The 20,284-nt window shown below is 35.7% G+C and overlaps 1 protein-coding gene across 1 annotated transcript in view; it reads left to right on the top strand.

Annotated features, from left to right (window-relative positions):
• Nucleotides 1–20,284, top strand: part of Pi4KIIIalpha (phosphatidylinositol 4-kinase III alpha) — a 192,915-nt gene that overhangs the window by 21,737 nt on the left and 150,894 nt on the right. The window contains exons 3-6 of the mRNA XM_089086118.1: nucleotides 3,575–3,754; nucleotides 6,873–7,101; nucleotides 10,267–10,399; nucleotides 19,629–19,806. Of these exons, the coding sequence (XP_088942244.1) occupies nucleotides 3,575–3,754; nucleotides 6,873–7,101; nucleotides 10,267–10,399; nucleotides 19,629–19,806 (720 nt within the window). The remainder of the gene's footprint in view (nucleotides 1–3,574; nucleotides 3,755–6,872; nucleotides 7,102–10,266; nucleotides 10,400–19,628; nucleotides 19,807–20,284) is intronic.

Here is a 20,284-nt window from a genome sequence, read left to right as displayed (position 1 = left end):
GGAAATTTCCCGTATGATTTGAAAAACGATCAGAAATGGAAGTTTTTTCTTTCAAATGAATGTATTCTATAGGGAATTTTTCAGGTGGATCGTCTGCTAGAAACTTGCTGGGGGAATCTTCAGCGAGGATGGAATTGTCCAGGACAGTTGTCTGAGAGAAATTTTTTGTAGGAAGAAATCTCCATCGAGAATTTTTTTGGGGGAAGGAATTTTCAACGGAGGGGGAGCCGGAGCCAGATTTCCCTGAATTATTTCAAAAACGATCAGAAACTAAATTAAAAAAAGGAAGTTTTTTCAACTGAAAGTAAGGAGTAGCGGTAAAACTTAAAACGAACAGAAATTCATTCGTATATGAGGGGGATGCCTCTCCTAAATACCTTGCTTTTTACGCTAAAGTTTGACTTTTTGTCCCAATTTTTCAAGAACGGCTCCTGAAACAGAAGTACCGTTTAAAAAGAATAAGATAATTTTATAAAGTACAAAAAAACTTTAGAGTGAAGAGCGAGGTATTGAGGAGGGGGCAACCCCTCATATGCGAAATAATTTCTGTTCGTGTTAAGTTTTAATGCTGCTCCTTACTGTCAGTTGAAAAAGCTTGTTTTTTTAGGAGACTGACCAAACACGGCAAAACACAGAAGTATTATGATTTGTTTTGATAGGGTGAATATACCCATGTTGCATCTAGCAGGAGAATGGCGTGCAACTAATTTTCATGGACATTCTGCTCGTCGACTCCTTATCACTTTCCAACTCCTCCAATAGAACTTCTTTATTGGTATTGGTTATTTTATAATAGTAGATTATTTCAAAGGAACATTATTTCAATATTCTTTGATGATCTTACCAGTTTTCCGATGCATGGAATTGTATTTTGTAACAAAGTAATTTAAAAGGTATCCTCATCTAAATCTATTTTAATACTTTGCATAATTTAATTCTGGTTGAAAGAATGTTGGGTTTGAGCCCAGTTGTTTCTTTGACTTCAGAATATATGGACTAATTGCTTGAATTTGGAGGCATGATATTGGGTTTTGACAGAAATGATCCCGAGTGTATGGTAAGAGGTTGTCTCTTACCATACTGGCTTTCAAGTTGTATGCAGCCTGTGGGTAAAGGTCCCAGTGTTTATAAACATCTTATTCCAAAGTAAAAGCTTCATAGACTAATTTCAGTAGACTGGTCCCTGTTGAAATCAGGATAATGGGCAAAACTGTAATTTCAAGACCATGGTTCCCTACAGACGCTCTTCTTTTCTTTAGGATTAACTTAAAAAAAAACTTTTTCCACTAGATAAGTTTTTCAAAGAAAAGTAAAGAGCTACATTAAACCAAAAATGAGCAGAAATAAAGTCAAGTAATTTTCTAAGCGTAAAACTACCAAACATTACCAACAATAAACAAATGAAACCCAAAACGAACAGCAATTACAATAAATAACCGAGTCAAACTAAAAACTAGCAGAAACTAAAATGATTTGGACTGACACCTCCCATGCCTTGTAAAGATCAGCACATAACCAACTATGCTGAACGAAATGGCTATCTCAAAATTGATTGGATGTGTTTGGGGAATTTAAGGGCGTGGGAGGGGAGCTCGTTGCCCTCGGATCACTTTCGACTTAAAAAGGGCACTAGAACTTCCAACTTTCAATCGAAGAAGCTCCTTTCGAGGTTTTTACGACAGCTCCTTCTACACGAAGTGGCTTGGTGAAAAGGAAAGAAAAATAATACATTGTGCCCACATCGCTCTCTATTTAAGGAGTGTCGTTGTCCTGCCTATGAAAAGAAAAAGGGGCATAATAATGAAAGTGACACTAGTGAGGAAGTAAAGAAATTAAGGCCATATATAACATTGTTATGTACTTTTTTGCCACCATCTTATAAATATTTTTACGTAACCCTTATTCGGCTTTACTTAAATATTCAGTGTGAAAAAGAAACCTTTGATTATGCATAGAAATTTGTAAATTGAATGCACAAGAAAACGTTATTTCTACCCCTCTCTTGCCCATTATCTAAAAATATTCAAAGGAAATTATAGTAGCTTCTTTGAGCTGTTTTTATTTGAGCTCCTCCGGTGATTTCATTTTTTTGGACTGATCTGGGGCTAGGTACTCACATAAGAATTTATGTTAAGGGGGGGGGGAGGGGACTAAATAAAAAAACCCACTATTGACAGGAGATTTATGAGAAAAATAAACACATTTTTTAAAACTCGTTAAAATTGATAACAGAGGGTAGTTCATATGCTCCCATAGTACCCCATGGCATTGGATCATAATTCCAAAAGAGGCTTTTTAATTAAAATATCCCAAAAATAAAACAAATTCTTCGGGGACGATTTGATTCATGAAGCCACGTGAAAATGGACTTCTGATGCTAAGTCCTTAATTTATGGATCTCCTTAAAAATCAACTGATCCTATTTCCTAAGTTATATTCTGGGGCCCAACAAAAATGATTGCTAGGTGCAAGGAGTATTAAAAAATCCAAAATGGAGAATAAAGAAAAAACGAGGTAAATAACAGCCAGTAAAAAAAGAGAGAAAATGTAAACATTTCGATCAGTCCCTCCACACAACCGTCCTCAGTGCAGAAGTAAGAATTGAAAAAAAAAAAAAATATGCACAAATAAAATTCCACTGGATAATCTAAAAAGACAGATCTTAAAAATATCAACTAAAAATAAGCGGTTCTTTCTTCTGTAATGGTGAAAACGATAATGGTGAAACGGGTATGAGCTGTTTTCTTCTGCTTACCGAATGTGGTCTCAGAAATTATCTAAGAACCATTAGTAGTCATGGATTCTTTATCCATGTTTGTGGCATTTAAACTAGTCTTTCTGCTTTGGATAATTATTAGTTTTTGAATGTTGTGCTTCAGATTCTCCAACAACGACTTAATTGTTACATAAATTCGCTAATACTATTAGCTGACATTTTTTAGTTTGCTCGTAGAACCGCAGTTGCTAATAATATTATTAGCCAAGTCTTTTTGTTAGGACACCGGAAAAAGGGCTTTAATGTTAATCTCGTGTGCATATCATGCCCTCTTTCTGCTATAACAGCTATCGGTGCTGCAAACTGCGCGCACGCTATTATTCTGCAGCGATTCTGTTAGTGAGGTTCTACAAACATTAGTATCAAGGGTGCCAATCTACGAAAATTTTGGAGAGGGAAGGCAAAACTTATTTCAAAATCCATGGGGGGATGGAAATAATATAAAAAAAGTAATTTCCAAAGTTTAGGAGGGAGGGGCGAAAAATCTATCCATTCTGCCTCCCCCCTCCAATGGGTGCTCTGGATTAACATGATATTGAACACTTTCAAAAATTATTTTGAGGTAAGATTTGTTTTGTTTTTCCAATCTGACTGAAAGTATTTCTGACATGCAAATGTGGCTTAATTTGCCAGGTAGCCTGTCCTGTATGTAAACGGTGGCAGGTTTTAGCCTCACAGATGGTAAGTACACTAATATATTAAAGTTTTGTTTACTTAATTTCAAAATTTGAAAGAGGTGGACTTGCGCCTTTTTATCATAACGGCACATTTTTTTCTTGCATTTCTTAACTTTTGCAGTGATTCCACTAGCCGAAAAATTTGCATTCACCCTGGCTACTCTGCTCTGTGACATTGCTACGAGGCTGGAATCTGCCAGACATGGTATCCTGGATGTACTCATTAAAGCGATAATAAACCTTGTAGATTCCTTGACGAAGACATTATCGGACATCAATGAGCTAGATAATCAAAGCCTCTGTAAGTAGGAGTTTATTTTGATAGATTGATGGATCCTCGGAGCTGCATAACCCTGGGATTAACCCCAAATAATAGATGCGTATAGTAATAAATTTTTTTTTAACAAATTGACTGCATGGAACTCTTGGTAACAATTTACTTTATACGGGTTGTATATTTGAATATGACATTGGAACGAAGCAGAGTATTCAGCACCTTATTTATTTTCTGAGTAAGTCATATTATGTTTATGTTTTATTAATTTATGTTTAAGTTAGGATTGGCTTTACAGTTCCAAGGACAATGAAAGTAAATCAGATTGTTTCAATTGGTTATGCGGAAGTCTCCACAGCCGTGTATATCTCTAAAAATTAGGAAAAATCAGGGATTCAGTTCCTTCTGAAAAAACGTCCATGTGCAATTATGCACTTTTTGGTGGTAGCTTGAATTAAATTTAAAAAAAAAGGCCTCAGCCTACAATTTGGGCTATTGAGAAAGAAACATGCTAGAAAAACGATTCTGACTTCATAATGTGTAGAAAAATTGTAGTTAATAGATTTTGGGAGTGTTTCCACTATACCTTACAGTCCCTCCCTAATGCGCAAACGTATAGCCCAATTTATATCTTTCCCATGTGTTTTTCTGTTCCTTGATTTCGTCAACGTTGATTCAGTTTACGGGTACATGGTTGAAACAAGAGTGACACAGTGGCAAAACACATGGGAAATATATAACTTGGTGCATATATTTGCAAATTAGGGGGGGAGGGGGCTAAAGTGTAGTGGAAGTGTCCTCAGAATGTGTAGCTCCAACTTTTCTGCATATTATAATTTAAGAATTGTTTTCTTGACATATTTCCTTTTCAATAGACCCAATTGTAGACTAATGCCAAAAAAGGAAACATGGGCAAAAATTTCAGCAAAAATAAGCTATAAACATGTGACACCAGACATCGTGCGTAGCTTTCTCTTTGAAAATGCAATTGTCTTCGGGTACCTAAAAGCTTCAGGATTTTGAGATAATAAAGAACAGATTTTCAGGCATGACTAGACCTAATGTTTTGATTTTGATGTTCTTGGTGCTTTAAAGATTTAGAAGTAACCAAAATGAAATCGTAGGGATGTATTGGGGACGCGAGAAGATTAGATCGTATTATTGTATTTCAAACAAAAGTTACAACCGTTGTGATAACTAGCCGCCCATGATAAGACATAAAATGCAATGACACACATGTATTGACAACCCAAAATTATTGCTGGGTGTTCTTCTCCTCTAGATTCTAAGAGCTGTTGTAAGCTTGTCTTGTTTAGTATTGTAACGTGTCAACTGCGTTCCGCGATTTGTAATGACTCAGCGTATAGCTGCACTAATTAGAGTGTCATGCGAGTGTTGTGTTGTGGCACTGTCAGTTTCATTGTTGTGACTTGCATCAATCGTCTGGTACTGTACTCGTCTGGAGTATTATTGGAATAAGACAACAAGAACCTAAAAAAAATATAAAAGAACTGAACCTAATTTGAATAATTCTGATCATACAATTACAGATTAGAGAGACAGAGAGTTTAATTGTCAGAAATCTTGTGACTCAAAAACTTTTCATTTTATTGGCTTAGAGGTCTCCATAGTAGAGAACCAGTCAGCTGGAATTTTGATTTTTTTTTTATTGGCTGAAAATTTCACACATCAACCAATCAGATTTTAGAAAGGTGGGATTATGTGGCTTCTGTGTATGACGTGCCATGAAGGAATAATTTGATTGGCCTGATTGAATGATAAATAATGAATACTGAGTGACTAAATAATGTGATTGACAGAAGTCCACCAGAGAAACTAAAGTAAACGTTAACCAATGAAACTAAAGTATATTTTTTAACCAAGGAATTATAAGAAAGTAAAGTCTCTCTTTCTTTTTGATAACAAAATTAAGATGCTTTCAAGGTCAAATTGTAAACATAGGTCCTTCCATCACTTCCGAGATTATGTTCATGTACACATCTCCTAAGGATGAATAATCGAAACCTTTACGAATTTGTATGAATTTCAAGTAGCTTTTGCATAAACTATGCTTTGAGAATGTTCTAATTTTTGCGTACCTTTCTTTAATCTTTTTACCTTTCTTTTAATCTTAAAAATTTCTAAGTTGTTAGTTTCAACTTCCAAATACCAAACCAAGCTTAGGATGTCATTTCTTGCACTTGTATTGCCGACTGCTTTATTTTTGTTTTCCATTCTGTTTCTGTTTTCTTATTTCTGTTTTCCATTCCTACTCTTCATTGTGATATTAGGTACAAAACAGTTCTGTAGATAACAGTTCATTTGTTCGTAATTTTGTTTACTGCAGAAAGTAACATTTATATACATAAACATTTTATTTTGAAATAAAACGATGAAATTTATAGAAACGGGTATAATATTTGAAATGAGACAGGGGAAAATATTTTTTCTTTTTTGGATAGTTTTAAGTCAAGGTTATGTTCTGATCGATTTTTGCATACTCCCTAGTGAATATAGTTTATGAATTGTAAGGTTTAGTAGAAATTTAACAATTATATAACTCTGTATGTGTTTGTTCATCTTAACTTTTTTGTATGTTTTTTTTTATCTTGCTTGTTCTACAATGAATTTTTTTTCTTATTCTAGCTGCATAGGCTCCCTAGAGCCTAATGACCATCCTTTTTTAAAAAATATATTTTGCTTCTTGTTTTTCCCTAATAAATTATTATTCTCTCTCACTCAAAACAGAAATATGATAATATATGCGCGATATACCAATAGGAACGTAGAAGTCTCTTCTAATGCCCAATATGAGGCGGAAAATGAACTGATTCATTTTATGAGGAATTTTTACTGTCTTCCCTTATAGGATTTTTCTTGACTTTTGTGATAACTATGTATCTTATGTTATGCAGAATTTCAGTCTCCCTTCATAGGTCTTTTCCTGTCTTCTCAGTCTGTTTAGTAGCCCTCCGTCTTTTTTACGCAGACTTTTTGCTAAAGTCTTCTTTGATTGGATTTCGTTCTGACTTTCCTGTCTTTCTTGATGACCTTGCATCATGTTTCTGCGGGAATTTTTTTTTTATATATGCCTTATGGAATTCTGTGATTTCCTTGATCTGTAGCTTATTTAATTTTTTTCCAGTCAATCTCTGTATTCACGTAACACCCCTTCTGATTGGTTATCTAAGAGCATTTGGAAGATTTTCTACTGGTGACTCTCCGCTTCTAGAGCTCCTTTATCCAAAAATGAAGCCCAATTATGGAGGACTGTCGGATAGACTTCAGGAAAAAAATTTGAAGAATGTGAAGAGAACTCTATCATCTAGTTCGGTCTCCAGTGTAGATGTCTCTGCTTTCGGAAGTTCCTCAAGGTCAGTTTTCTCCTCATTAATGAGCTAAATTTGCCAATTTTATTGAATTAACAATTTTAACCGGTTTGTATCTGCAGAAATTGGCAATTTATTCTTACTGATTGATTCTCTCGAGAAGTGAGAGAAGCGTTTCTCTAGGTCACTAAGGGTGGTATGTACCAAGTGCACAAGGTAATGGGCGGTGGAGGCTGTCCTTAAATTAACAATCTGTCGGACGTCGAAAGTCAGATTAGTAGATTTCTTTGGGAAGGGTGTCATAAAACCTAGTTTCCAGCAACTTGGGAATTTGCCAAATTTTATGATTTGGTTGAAAATACTAGATAATGGTTCAATGGGGGTGTCGAAGTGGCAAGTGCTTGACTTTCTAAGCTTTAGGATTTTATTTATAACATCAGAGGGAGAAATCAAAGGGAAGGAGGTACTGGGGGATCAGTTGGACATGAGCCAGTAAAGGGGGAGACTTTGGACAATCAAAGCAAGATACAAGTTTAGATCGTTGGCGATCTTATTAGGGAGATGAGAATTAAGTTCAGAAGGTTTTTTTTCCGCATATCTCATTAATTTTTCTGTATCATTGTTTCGGATTATTTGAGCAGGCACTAACGGAAGATCTAATCGTAAGTAACCAAGTAGTAGTTGAGTGTGGGGTGATCTTGAGATATATAGGGATATGAGGTTGTTTTAAATATTCTTCTCCAGTCCTCACAAAAAAATTTACGCTACTTTTTTTTATGTCGAAAGATTTTTTAGCTAGTATATAGTTTTCCAGTATTTTGGTCTGTCTAACTCCATATTAGTGAGTTATTCAAATAGCTACAAGGGCTCTCAGTAATGCCATTGAAGCAAGGGTACTCAAACTGGATGTTATATTGTCATTGAGTTAATTTTGTCATTCCATGCTATTTGCATGAAGTTCTTTTCTTGGGAACTAACCTAGACAACTAAAAATCCATGCTTTCAAAATAGAATAATTTTGATTCTTTAATACTGCACTGATTTAAATTAAATTTGACATACTCACTTAGATTTTTACGCTGATTCCAAAATAATATTCGACTAAAAGAAGGTTCAGAGGGAGTTTTGGGGTGAGAAGTGATAATATATCACATGTCTTTTAAATTGACTATGACTTTAGTAAACTTTCTGTTAGAAGAAGGTCAAGATAGGGATGAAGAGGACTGAAACATGTACAAGGGGGGGGGGAGGGGAGGAGGGATCCCCCTAATTTTTTTTATGTAAATTTTCTTGAATTTTCCGGAACTTTTTACTCAAATTATCAAATGAAATTGCGTTTTTATTTCCCCCACACCGAAAAATTTTTCACCCCACCCAGACATCCCAACCTCCCTGAGGAAAAAATTCTGGGTTCACGCCCGTAAAGAGGGGGCTTGGGAATGATAGAAACTTCAACAGGATTGTAGGAAAGTGCAATCCCTCTATATACCTAAATGCACAACAGAGAGTAATTTAGCACGTGTGATTCTCTCTGACAGAAGTCGGTCAAGGAGGGGGAAGTGGGTGTATGTCACTCCATTTAAATGTCTTCGCCGACAGTCAGATATGGTACTTGTGTACTATATAATACACACTCGAAAAGTGAAGTTTAGTGAATAGTAATGAAATAAAGCAAAAATATGATGAAAATATAATAGTTTAAAAACAAATTTTGGCTATATATTTGCACATTAGGTTGGGAAGGGGGGTTAAAGCATAGCATATATTAAATACGTAACCTAAACAAACCTATTCTAATCTAACCTAACCAAAATACCAACTAAAGACTTAAATAAAATATAGCTACAATTTATTTTCCAACCGAGCCAAAGCTAATTGTCTGGTATAAAGAAGTTGCTTGACCAGTTTCTTGTCTCATGTTCGCGTTATTCGTGATAAAAGTTCTCGATTTTATATTATATAATACACAAGTACCTCATTTTTAATTGCGATCATCGTTTTTAAGGAAAGATGCTAATTATAGGTAAACAATAGCCTCAGGATGGGCAGAATTTCAAAGGTTAATCACAGAGCCTAAGACTCTAAACTGTATGCTTAGCTGTGACTTGTATAACCAAGCAAGGAAGTTTATGTGTCAACAGGAGTGAAATGGGCTCCAGATGTCTGGTCAGACACGTGTTTAGGCACGATTTGGATAGGAACGCCGCTAAATTGTGCCTAGATGCCGCAAAAATGTGCGTAGGGTAGGGAATCACTTTGTTATAGTCATATAAACCAAGATTAGAATATTGGAAGCTACAGTGATGATAATGGTCGAATAGGGTTCTGAAAAACGGAGGAAGATTCGCTAGATGTTCTCCAGAGAAATTGCATATGGATTGTTTGTGGGCACCTGACTGACTGACCGTATTTCAAATAGTAGGCTGTACAAAAGTTTGGTTCAATCGCGCTTTGTATGACCATTATGAGAGAAAGGTTGATATGGCCAGGGCACAATCTGCGGATGAAGGCTGACATATTGCCAAAGATTGTCCTTTTAGGCCAACCGTCTAGGACTAAACAGAAAGTAGGTCGTCCGCTGTTGGGGTGGGTGTCTTAAAGAAAAATTTAAGAGAAATGGGTACTTCCTGGTAGGGTGTAAAGAGAGAGGCTTTTAATAGATTGGGATGAAGGAGGATGGTGCGTAGCTGTGCTGGCCTCAGAAGGCTCGGTGCTTCGATGAGTTTTTAGTAGTAGTTGTATATTATATATGAAATAAATGGTATTGAATGTAACACATAAATTAATAATAATTTATCGTTTAGTACTTATTTGATAATAAAGTGCAAATTATAGTCCAAAACTGCAAATTATAGCGCTGTCATAGTAAATTAGCTAATTAGAAGATAATGCCACCGGTCTTGAACATATTTCAAAAACTGTGGTTTAATATATTAAAAGCTAAGCTCTTTTCTCTAGATAGTTAATTTTATAAGTAACATGCCTGAAAATAGTATAAAGCCCAAGAAATAAGCGAATTGGGAAAAGGAACCCCCGCTCCCAAGAAAAATGAAAAATAGCTACTAAACAATAATTGTTTTCATTTTACAATTTTGACCAAGACAGCTACTAAAATTAAAAATATTTATATAGATTTAGAATGATGATGCGAAGTTTGTTTTCTTCTTTTTATTTTTATAATCGATTTATCGTCCTCAATTGTCTTTGTAGCGTGGAGAATAAGCAAATGGATTTCCGAACCCATTTCTTTTGCAAGCTGGGCTCTAGTTTTAACCAATACGTGGCTTTGACGGTTCCTAGAGATCCATCCACCTCGATTTCAATATCAGATGGTCAATTAAAGGTGAAGTTCAATTTTACTACTATTTTCTGCAACATCTGATAGAGTTAGATTGATTCCTTACGATTTTTCCATCGTGCAAACATAGTTTATTATAGAAAAGCTGCTGTTTTTTTTTGGGGGAGGGGGGGGCTTGATGTGACTTGGATTTTGGTTTTCTCAACTCCCATATTCCATACCGAATCTATAACGATTTAGTATCGACGCGTTAACAAAATAGTTACATTCAGAGAAAGATTCAAAATTAAATTTTATTTTAAATGTAAGTGGGGTAAAATTTCATATAACTGAATAGAACTTAAAAAAACTCAGTGTTAAATAAATACCGGATTTGGTAATCAATTCCGAATGATATCGTTACTGAAAATTAATACCGAAAACACTTTTTTTCATAGAGTTTTGAGCTGTATTTTGATTTTTGATTTTTTTTTTTACAAAACGCCACAAAATGTATTTTGTTACCAATTTCTTTACCATGCTACCAATTTTTGTTGCTCCACTTACACGACCGGAAAGGCTAGAGTATCATTTGCACTTTGATGAAAATTCAATAGATTGCTTAAATGGAAAGCTTTGTTTAGCCAATTGATTAAACTTAAGTGAAAACTAGTTGTATCTTTGAAATCGATTGTTAAAAATGTGTGACAGTTCTATCTTAAAGAGTTGAATGTTGCAAAAATATTTATATTAAAAAACCTGGAAATTAAAAATAAAAGTCATGGACGAGTAGTTTTTGACTTTGACTACCATGTTTGAAAAACAAAACAAAGAAGAATATTCTACTCTATTTGTATTCAGGGATGCATAAACTATTTTAAGTATTTTTTATATATTTGAGGGGGTCGGGTTGAGGGGGGGGGGGAATGACAGCGCTACACTTATATGTGATAATTTCTATTCGTTTTAAGTTTTAGTTTTCGTTCATGATAATTTTTGTTTAATTTATATTCAACTTCTTCATTCATATAACTCTCTTTTCATTTCAAGTTTGACGTCTTATATAAGCTAATTTCTATTAATTTGATTAATTTGTTTATAACTTATAAGTAGTACAACGCACCGTGGAGTAACAAAAAGAAAAAAGGAAAGGGAAAAAAAGAGACAGAAGATAAATTTGTTTAAATTAGTATTTCAACTAATAAATAAGTTTTTTTTTGTGTTCAAATCTGTTTCTTTTTGTGTTTTCTTTTCTCTATTTTATTTGTGTTCTTTTCTGTTGTATACAGTGCTTGCTCTATAACACGTTTTCAATAAAAAGATAAGTGAATAAAGACAGATCAATAACAACAAAAACAAACTAACCCTTATAAAAGTAGAAAAACCTATGGGCTAGCTCATTTGAACCAAATACTAGGGGTGGCTTCTTTACCATAAATCTCACCAGGCAGTGCTTCCACTTTGTTCCTACCAAATTTCTGATCGGTCTATTTAAAAAGTCTGAAAATTCCGACACTCGACCACAGAAAATCTGACATTTTTCCGATATCACACTGGTCTAAAATCCAACAAATTTCTGACTCCAACCGAAAAATCTGCACCGTATTCCCACTAACTTTTATTCTTTTTCACCTCATATTTTAAAAAATTCATATAAAATCCTTTTTTTCCTCATATACAAAACAAACTCATCATTTTTTTCTTTCTTATTAGCACTTTTTAACTACACTGAACGCACTACTCAGCCGTCGCGTTGGCTTTTACAGTTTTGAGTAGTTTTAAAAGGGAGGCACCGACCTCTAAATCATGGGACACATTTCTTTTTCTTTTCATGCCAAACTTGGCCTGCCTAATTGAGGTAAGGATCACACTTTTGAGCGAGTTTCTATGATCTGTTTTAATATCTTTCAAGGTTGCAAGAACCGCTCTGCAACAAAGTTCGAGAATGGCAAGGTCTATAGGTATTGGACAATGCTGATTACGTTAGAGAACCTCTGGGTACCATTTGGTGTTTTTTATAGAAGTCATGTCACGCCAAAAATCACAGACATATGTCAAATTTAGAAGATCAAAAAGCAATAAACTCCGCCATCCCACGGCGGTGCACTGTATCTCTGTAGAATCTTTTGCAGAAGACCAATTGCACCTATATCCAAAGCTTTCGTAGGGTCAAGGGTCTCACAAAACGTAAACAATTTTTCTTCAAACGAGAATCGCTGCTTGATTTGCTTCACCGCCTCCACATATAACTTACGAGCACATTCGTATATGACTTTCACTTTACGTTCATCTTCTTTTGTACTCGGATTTGACTGGAAGGTTTGAAGAGACTCGTGAGTTGCCAACATCTTCAGCTGGAAGGTATTCACTTGCTTTGTGAGGGTCGAGAATCAATGACGAGGATTATCTAATGTAGCTAGTCTTCATGAGATTCATGGTCAGATTTCTTTGAAGTATCTCCACCTCTAATTTTATTTTGTGAAGCAAAGGTTTTTCACATTGGAAAGGAGGATTAAAATCTGTAAACAGCTCCAGCATATAAAGCTGGAACTCAAGTTGAATCTGAAACAGTGGATTTTTTAGGGCTTGCGATACACTGTCATTCGCGTGAGTTGGATCATCAGCTGCTACTCTTTAAAAGGAGCTACTAAGCGCATCCCAATTATGCAATAGTCGCTCAACACACATCCGAAGAGACAGCCAACATGTTTGATCCGGGGCAAGCAAATTCAGGACTGGGGTGTCTGTAAACTTCTGGTGGAATTCGAACTCAGAGCGGCTTTTGGCACTCATGCTAAAGGTATTGTATACTGTGCAACAAAGATCTTCCAATACCTTTGGCAATTATTTGTAAGCATAAGAAGCAACTAAATGAATTGAATGACTGCTGCCCTTGATACTTATCACAGATGGGAATTTGTCTTTGATTCTGCTCACAACCGAGTGTGTGTTATCACATTCAAACATAGTATTACGTGTGTCTGCACAGAATCCAATCCATTTCTCTGTAGGTATATTTTTTATCTTGAAGAACATCGCAAACAAGGTTTAAAATGGTTTCTGCTTTCCCATCACAACACTTAACCATATCAAGGAGGTATACTTGTCTTGTTTGAATAACTAAGAGAACGGTCCACCGTTTCCCTAGGGTGAAAATCCTTCTTCAGTAAAAAAAAAAAAAACATAGAACAAATAAAAATCCAACCAATATTCGTTTTTTACTACAAATCTGACAAAATTCTGACGTCTGACACAATTTTTTTTTTGTCCGACAAGAGGGCCAAAAATCCGATAATGTCGGAAAAATCCGACATAGTAGAATCACTGTCACCAGGTACGGATGTTTCAAAGGGGGTATCGATTTGCAATTTTTTGGGCTGAATAACTTCTTCCTATTATAGGTTACCTCTCCGTAGTAGCATAATATCAGTAGGCGTGAATGTATAATGAGTTTGAGGTAATAGGCTTGAGATTGTCTGTGCAAGATCTCGTACTTAAGCGCTTCTGTGTACAGCTGAAAAGATGTGTTGGTCCCCGTCCTGCACTGGTTCTGGGACCATGGATTTTCCTGATACCAAAATAATTTCAATGATTTAAAGAATATGAAAGTTGCAATTGGGAATGATACAATCTTAAAAAATAACTATCGTATCGAAATTTTGACTGACGAATTCAAACGATTTGAACTGTACTTATTATGAGTTTCAGAAACTCATAACTTAGGGGTAGGAAACATGAAATTAGATGATATAGAATTTACTTACTGAAACAGGAAGGATGGGGTATATAGACAGGGAGTAGGGCAGTTCATGAATAAAGAAGCTGCCAAGTCTTGTTTAGGTTGGGAGGGTATTAATAGAATGCTAGTCCCTCATTTTATGACTAAAAAGTGCAGGGTATCAGTAATAATAGTATGTGCCCCTGTAGAACCGACTGACAAAGATAGTAGTTTCAGATGAATTTTACTTACAGGTACAGAAACAAATTTCTACTGGGACAGGGTCCAAATAGAAATATGGTATTTTTATTAAGAGATTTTAACGCCCAGGTCGATAGAAATAGAGATAGATGGTATCCTAGCCTAGGTAAATTTGGTGTACGGAAAATTTGGTGTTTGGTGTTGGCAATTTTGTAGGTATAACAATCTATTTATAATCAATACAGTATCTGGTCATAAAGTGTCCCATAAGTTAACATGGTATTCACATGATGGTAAGACAGCTAACTTTATTGATTATTTTATTGTAGACTGGAGACTGGCAGGATCAATACAAGATACTAGGGTAAATAGCAGTGCTGTTATTGATTTTAAAAGTAAGCATAGCAATCTAGTTGTGTCTTGGGTTAAACTAGAGATGAAATTTTGGAAGGGTAACTACCTTTCAGGAAGCTATGACGTTGGTAGACTCCAAGATAAATTTGAGAGACACTTTCTAGGAACAAATAAATGCGGAACTGGAGAGTTTAGAATTTGACAATGTAAAAATGGATGGAATAATTTTAGGAAAATAGTTTGTGAAGTCACTGATGGCGTCTTAGGGAAAAAGTTAGGAACGCAGCTAGGAATATTGGTGAAAATGCTTTATGTTTAATAGATAGGAGGAGGGGCTTTTACAAGAATTATTTGAATGATAGATCATATGGAAATAAGATGAGTGTAAAGAAAGTGGAGAAGACATTAAAATTTGAACTAAGAAGGTGTGAAGTAGAGGCCATGGATAAAATTGCCGAAGATCTGCAAGATGCAGCCAGACGGCATAATAGTAAAATATTGTACTGGTATGTTAATAAATTGAGAGGGAATAATCAATCTGAACTTGTCCCAGTTAAAGACAGGAACACGGCCACAATTAGTGATAAGGAAAGAGTTAAAGAGAGACGAGCAGAACATTTTGAGAATGTCCTGAACTGGGATAGAGTTACAAGAAAAGATATAGAGAAGAATGAAAATGTTTATGACACTTTGGATGTGAAGGGAGATTTATTTTTCGAGGAAGAATTAATGACAGTAATAAAAGGATTAGCAAATATAAGACCCCAGGTGCTGATTGTGTGGTAAATGATTTCCTTAAATATGATGGCTATGGGGTTAGAAATAAGCTACTGAAGATTATGAATATTTTTTTGAAAAGGGATTTTAAGAAAACTAATTAAACCTCTTTATAATAAAGGTGATAAGACTGAGTGTGGTAATTATAGAGGCATTGGCCCGATTTCTCTAGGTAGAAAATAACTTAGTATGATGATACTTTTTAGACTTAGAGATGCTGTAGGTAAATTTTTAAGAGAAGAATTGTGTGGTTTCAGGAAGGGTAGAGGATGTGTTGACCAAATTTTTACTCTTAGATTAACACCCTTAGTCCTCAGTTTTATAGATTATGAGTAAGCGTTTGATTCAGCTGATAGAAGAGCCTAAGCAAAGGTCCTTATCCTTGCATGGAATAGCAGAAGAATACATTAAAGTGATTAGTGCTACGTAGGAGAATCACATTGCTGCGGTTAAGGTAGAAAATGAGGTTAGCAGCTGTTTTTTTATTATTAAATCAGGAGTTAAGTAGGATTGTGTTCTATCCCGATTTATATAGATCATTTTGATAGACTCTGTCTTAAGGAGCGAAGGAAAGGCAATGGGAGAACATAGAATCAAATAGAGAATTAAAACTCTTCTGGACTTAGATTATGCTGATGATTTAAGCACACTAGATGAAAATGTTAGCAAAATGAATGAACTTTTGGAGGTTTTACGAATTCAGGGTACAAGAACAGGTTTGAAAATTAATGTTAAGAAGACTAAGTCGCTAAGGCTAGGAATAAATAAAGATGAAAAGGTGATGTTGGGTAACGAGAAGATCGATCAAGCGGACAGCTTCACTTACCTAGGTAGTGTTATTAGTAAAGACGGCGGGTGCAGTGAAGATATTAAAAGTAGAATAGCCAAGGCCCAGGTTGTCTTTTCACAGTTGAAAAAAGTTTGGAAGGATAAGAAGATAAGTCTGCAAATAAAGATTAGAATATTAGAAGCTACAGTCATGGCAGTTGTCAAGCTTGGTTCCGAAGCATGGGTGTTCCGAAAAACGCAGGAAGATTCGCTAGATGTTTTCCAGAGAAATTACCTACGGATTATTTTGGGTCCCCGATTGACTGACCGTATTCATACGGTAAGCTGTACGAAAAGTGTGGCTCAATCTCGCTTTCTAGGGCTATAATAAGAGAAAGGTTGAGATGACTAAGGTAGGTTCTACCAAAATATCTCCTTTTCCGCCAACCGTCTAGTGCCAAAAGAAAAGCAGTCCGTCCCTGGTTGGGTTGGGAGGATGTGGTAAGGAAAGATTAAAGGGAAATGGGAACTTTCTGGGAGGGTGTAAAGAAGAAGGTTTTGGATAGAATGGGGTGGAGTAGGAGCGTGCATAGCTGTGTTGGCCTCAGGTGGCTTGGTGCTGCACTGAGTTGTTAGTAGTAGTAGTAGCAGTAGTAGATTTACAATTTTTGTAGTAATAAATTATCGTGGTAAATACATAACGAATTTATTGTGTTTAGATAACTTAATTGCAGAAATTTAAGATCTTTTTTTCCCGCTGAAAATATTAAAAACTCCGCTAAGATAATTTACCGAGGATGAACAAAAACTGGCATAAAGCAGACCAAAAACCGGTTGACTGAATCTCTCACGACTGTAAGAAATTTTAGCATAAGAAATTTTTATATGTCATATCGTGTTACTGATGAATCCGAAAATGTTGAAGAAACATAATTTCGGAATAGCGAACCACTTCAGCTTTACTACAAATATAAGTTTCAAATTCGTTCTTTACTTTTCGTGGAACAATTTTGTTTTTATATTTAATTTTATTTATGTTGACGTTTTTTTTTTTTTATATATCTATTGTAGTAATGATGGCTAATGAGAATGATTAGTGATAGTAAAAAAAAAATGTTAAATAATACTTGAAACGCCATAATAGTTGTTTTGTTGGTAGAAGTCCGAGTAGGAGCTGCTGTGTTCTTGGGGTAAGAATTGTTCTCGTAGGATTAATTATAGAAAGATTTGGAGTCGTGTTAACAATATTTGTGGACCGTCGTTTTCGGAGTAGTCATGATTTGAGTAGCGGTGGTAGAAGTAGTTGTCGTAGGGGTAGGTTTGGTAGCAGCACGAGTTGTGGCAGTTGATAGTAGTTAATTCTAGTTGATTGTAGAGACAGGATGACAGTAGTTGGTATAAGAGCTGGTGTGGTAGGTAAATCGTTTTAACGATTGCATAAAGATTAGGAGCCGCGTTCGTATTTTTTATAATGGGGACGGCTGCTTTGGGAGTAGCCATGATCCAAGTAGCGGTGGAAGAATTCGGCCTGCTAGGATCAGTTATGGTAGTACCAGAAGTTGTGGCAGTTGATAGTAGTTGTTGTTAATTAAGACTAGATACGTTATAGTAGTAGTTCTGCCAGGGAGTAGTCGGGATAGAGCTGTCATGGTAAGATTAATTGTAGAAGGGGCTGCTGTCGTACTGGGAATACTTAGGTTAAGAACGATTATTTTTGGAATAGTCTTGATTTGAGTAGCGGTAGTAGAAGTAGTCATGGCAAGATTAGCATGTGACAGCAGGAATCACCGCAGTTGTAATGCTAGATGCTTTCCACAGAGCCAAATTGTTTTATACTTTGGATGTTTTTTGTAAATCTAAATTTTCTTAAATTTCAAGTTATAACTTAATTTATCAGTTCAATTAATTTTAATGGTTGATATGTAGTTATTTTGGACCGTTCTCTAAATAATTTGAATAATCAAGAGGTGGCAAAGGTACAAAATGCGAGTATCTTCGAAGTTTGAGTAGAGAGGGTGGCGTCATATGTGAAGGCTTCGTTTTGAAATGGGCTATTTGCATGACTTGCGTCACATGTTTGCATCATTTTACCTGAAAAACGCTCTTTTGACCTTTTCAACTATTCTGGTCAAAAAGGTTTGTTTGAAATTTTGATTCACTGTCGTGTAGGGGTGCCTGCGGGACACAGTGGGCGAAGAAAGGATGGTTGGGTGCCCTCCGATCAGTTTTATTTATTTATTTATTTTTTTACTTATACAGGGGACTAGATCTCGGAAGTTGCGACTAAAGAAAACCTCCCCCAACATTGTATGATCATCCGTTCTGCATGATGAGTGGTGAGGGAATAGGAGATAACCCTCTTTGTGTAGTAGACACTATTGTGTTGATTATGAGAAGGGATTAACAAAGCACTAGCAACTACCAAAAGGCTACATGTACCATATTAAAATGTGGTTTTACAAGACTCCAAGTTCGACTTTAGCGTAAAGAGTGGTGGGCTAAGAGGGGTGGTCTTTCGCATTCACCGTTTAACCAGGTAAAACAGAATTTGGAGAGATAACTAGTGTAACCTGCAGATATCAGACTTTAGTGATTGTGTAAAAAAAACTATAGCATATATAAACTGTAATAAGATAGATACAAAAACCTGTAACTGAGAGTAAAAAAATTAAATTAACACTAAACAAGGATTAGAAAAGAACAAAGATTTTAACCTTAAAAGAATTGCTTTTTCGAAGTTTGGACCAATGAATATTGGTAACTTCTAAAAGTCGAAACTTGCGCTAGTGTTGATAAAAAAAAGTAATTGACGCCATTTAGCGTTTTGCATTTCTTCAAAGCTTCTTAATTGTGTTTTTTTTTCGGAAAATGAGATTAGACACTAATTACTACACTAGTTTCGTCAATTACACTAATTACTTTAATTTTGCCTTATTATTGTACCGAAAAAGAGACGTTCAACGCTAGATAGTGTTGATGATTTTTTTTTGTCCACGCTACCGCCAGCTTCCACTCTTTAAGTAACTTATACTCCTAAGCTAAGCTCTTTAGCCAACAACCTCCTATCACCAACTACCTTTCCCAAATCTCTTTTCATTTTTGTCTGCCCCCTAGGACTAAGTCCCCTCTTAACAAAAATCCGGCGTAATGAAATGTTGATAACGGAAGCCTAGTTTATATCCAGAAAAGAGGCAACCCCAAAATAGCTTGGAAATGGTTCACAATATAAACCCGTTGCAATGGTACCATCTCCTTGTTTTAAGTTTTAACTTGGCGTTTTAATTTTTTTCTAGAAACTAAGTGCTTTTTAATTTAATTTCTATGGATGTCTTTTAGAGAAGTTATAGATCTACAGAATAATGTGCTTCTGAAGAGAACGTATAATCGGGCAAGGTCCTGCTCTTGGATGCTAATTGATTTTTAAATGGCTCTTAAATATACTCTATATGCGTCCTATATGTGTAATGTGTATTTCAGGAATTATTCGACAATTTGAAAAGACTATCTAACACCGAATTCCAGACAAATTTAGACGAGGCATCTAGTGCATTTTATAATAGTAAAATAGTTGACAACTATCCTTATCGATCTGTTAGCGAAACTGTGAATTTAGCTGTCATTGGATGTTTTCGGGAAATTCTGCATAGCAAACCAGGTAAAACCATTATGGTAAATTAATTATTGTTCAAAGCTCAAAACTATTGGTCTCTCTTCCCTAGATCCACTCTGTCATGTGTCAATTTTAAAACACGGTAGTCCGCCTGATACTCTAAGCGGGTAAGACTATTAGGCTTAGGTCACTTGCTCGCCTGTGAGTCCAAGCAAATTCAGTCCCCTCTTTTGCATACAAGTCCAGTCGACAGTGTCCGTCATGAGTCAAACCAAAAATCTTGATCATCCCTTATTTCTATGGATATTAGTAAGTATCAAGGAGGCACACTTGTGCCTCTATAAAGAGGCGACCCACCACAATGTTAAGCGATTTCAGGTCCTAGAGGTCGCAGAGAGACGGCGGTGATCGCATTTTTTAGCCCAAGCTGAAACTAAGAAACGTGCAAAATTTCATCCTCCTCCGACTTTACCTTCATGGGGTAAACTGGGCCGGAAGTTTCGACCCTCCCACCACAGTCCCC

Source organism: Artemia sp. Qi Xiang Cuo, chromosome 3, assembly GCF_049724085.1.
Source record: "Artemia sp. Qi Xiang Cuo chromosome 3, ASM4972408v1, whole genome shotgun sequence".
Taxonomy (NCBI): Eukaryota; Metazoa; Arthropoda; class Branchiopoda; order Anostraca; family Artemiidae; genus Artemia; species Artemia sp. Qi Xiang Cuo.
The sequence above is the reverse complement of the archived record's forward strand: the minus strand, read 5'-3'. Positions and strand labels throughout refer to the sequence as shown.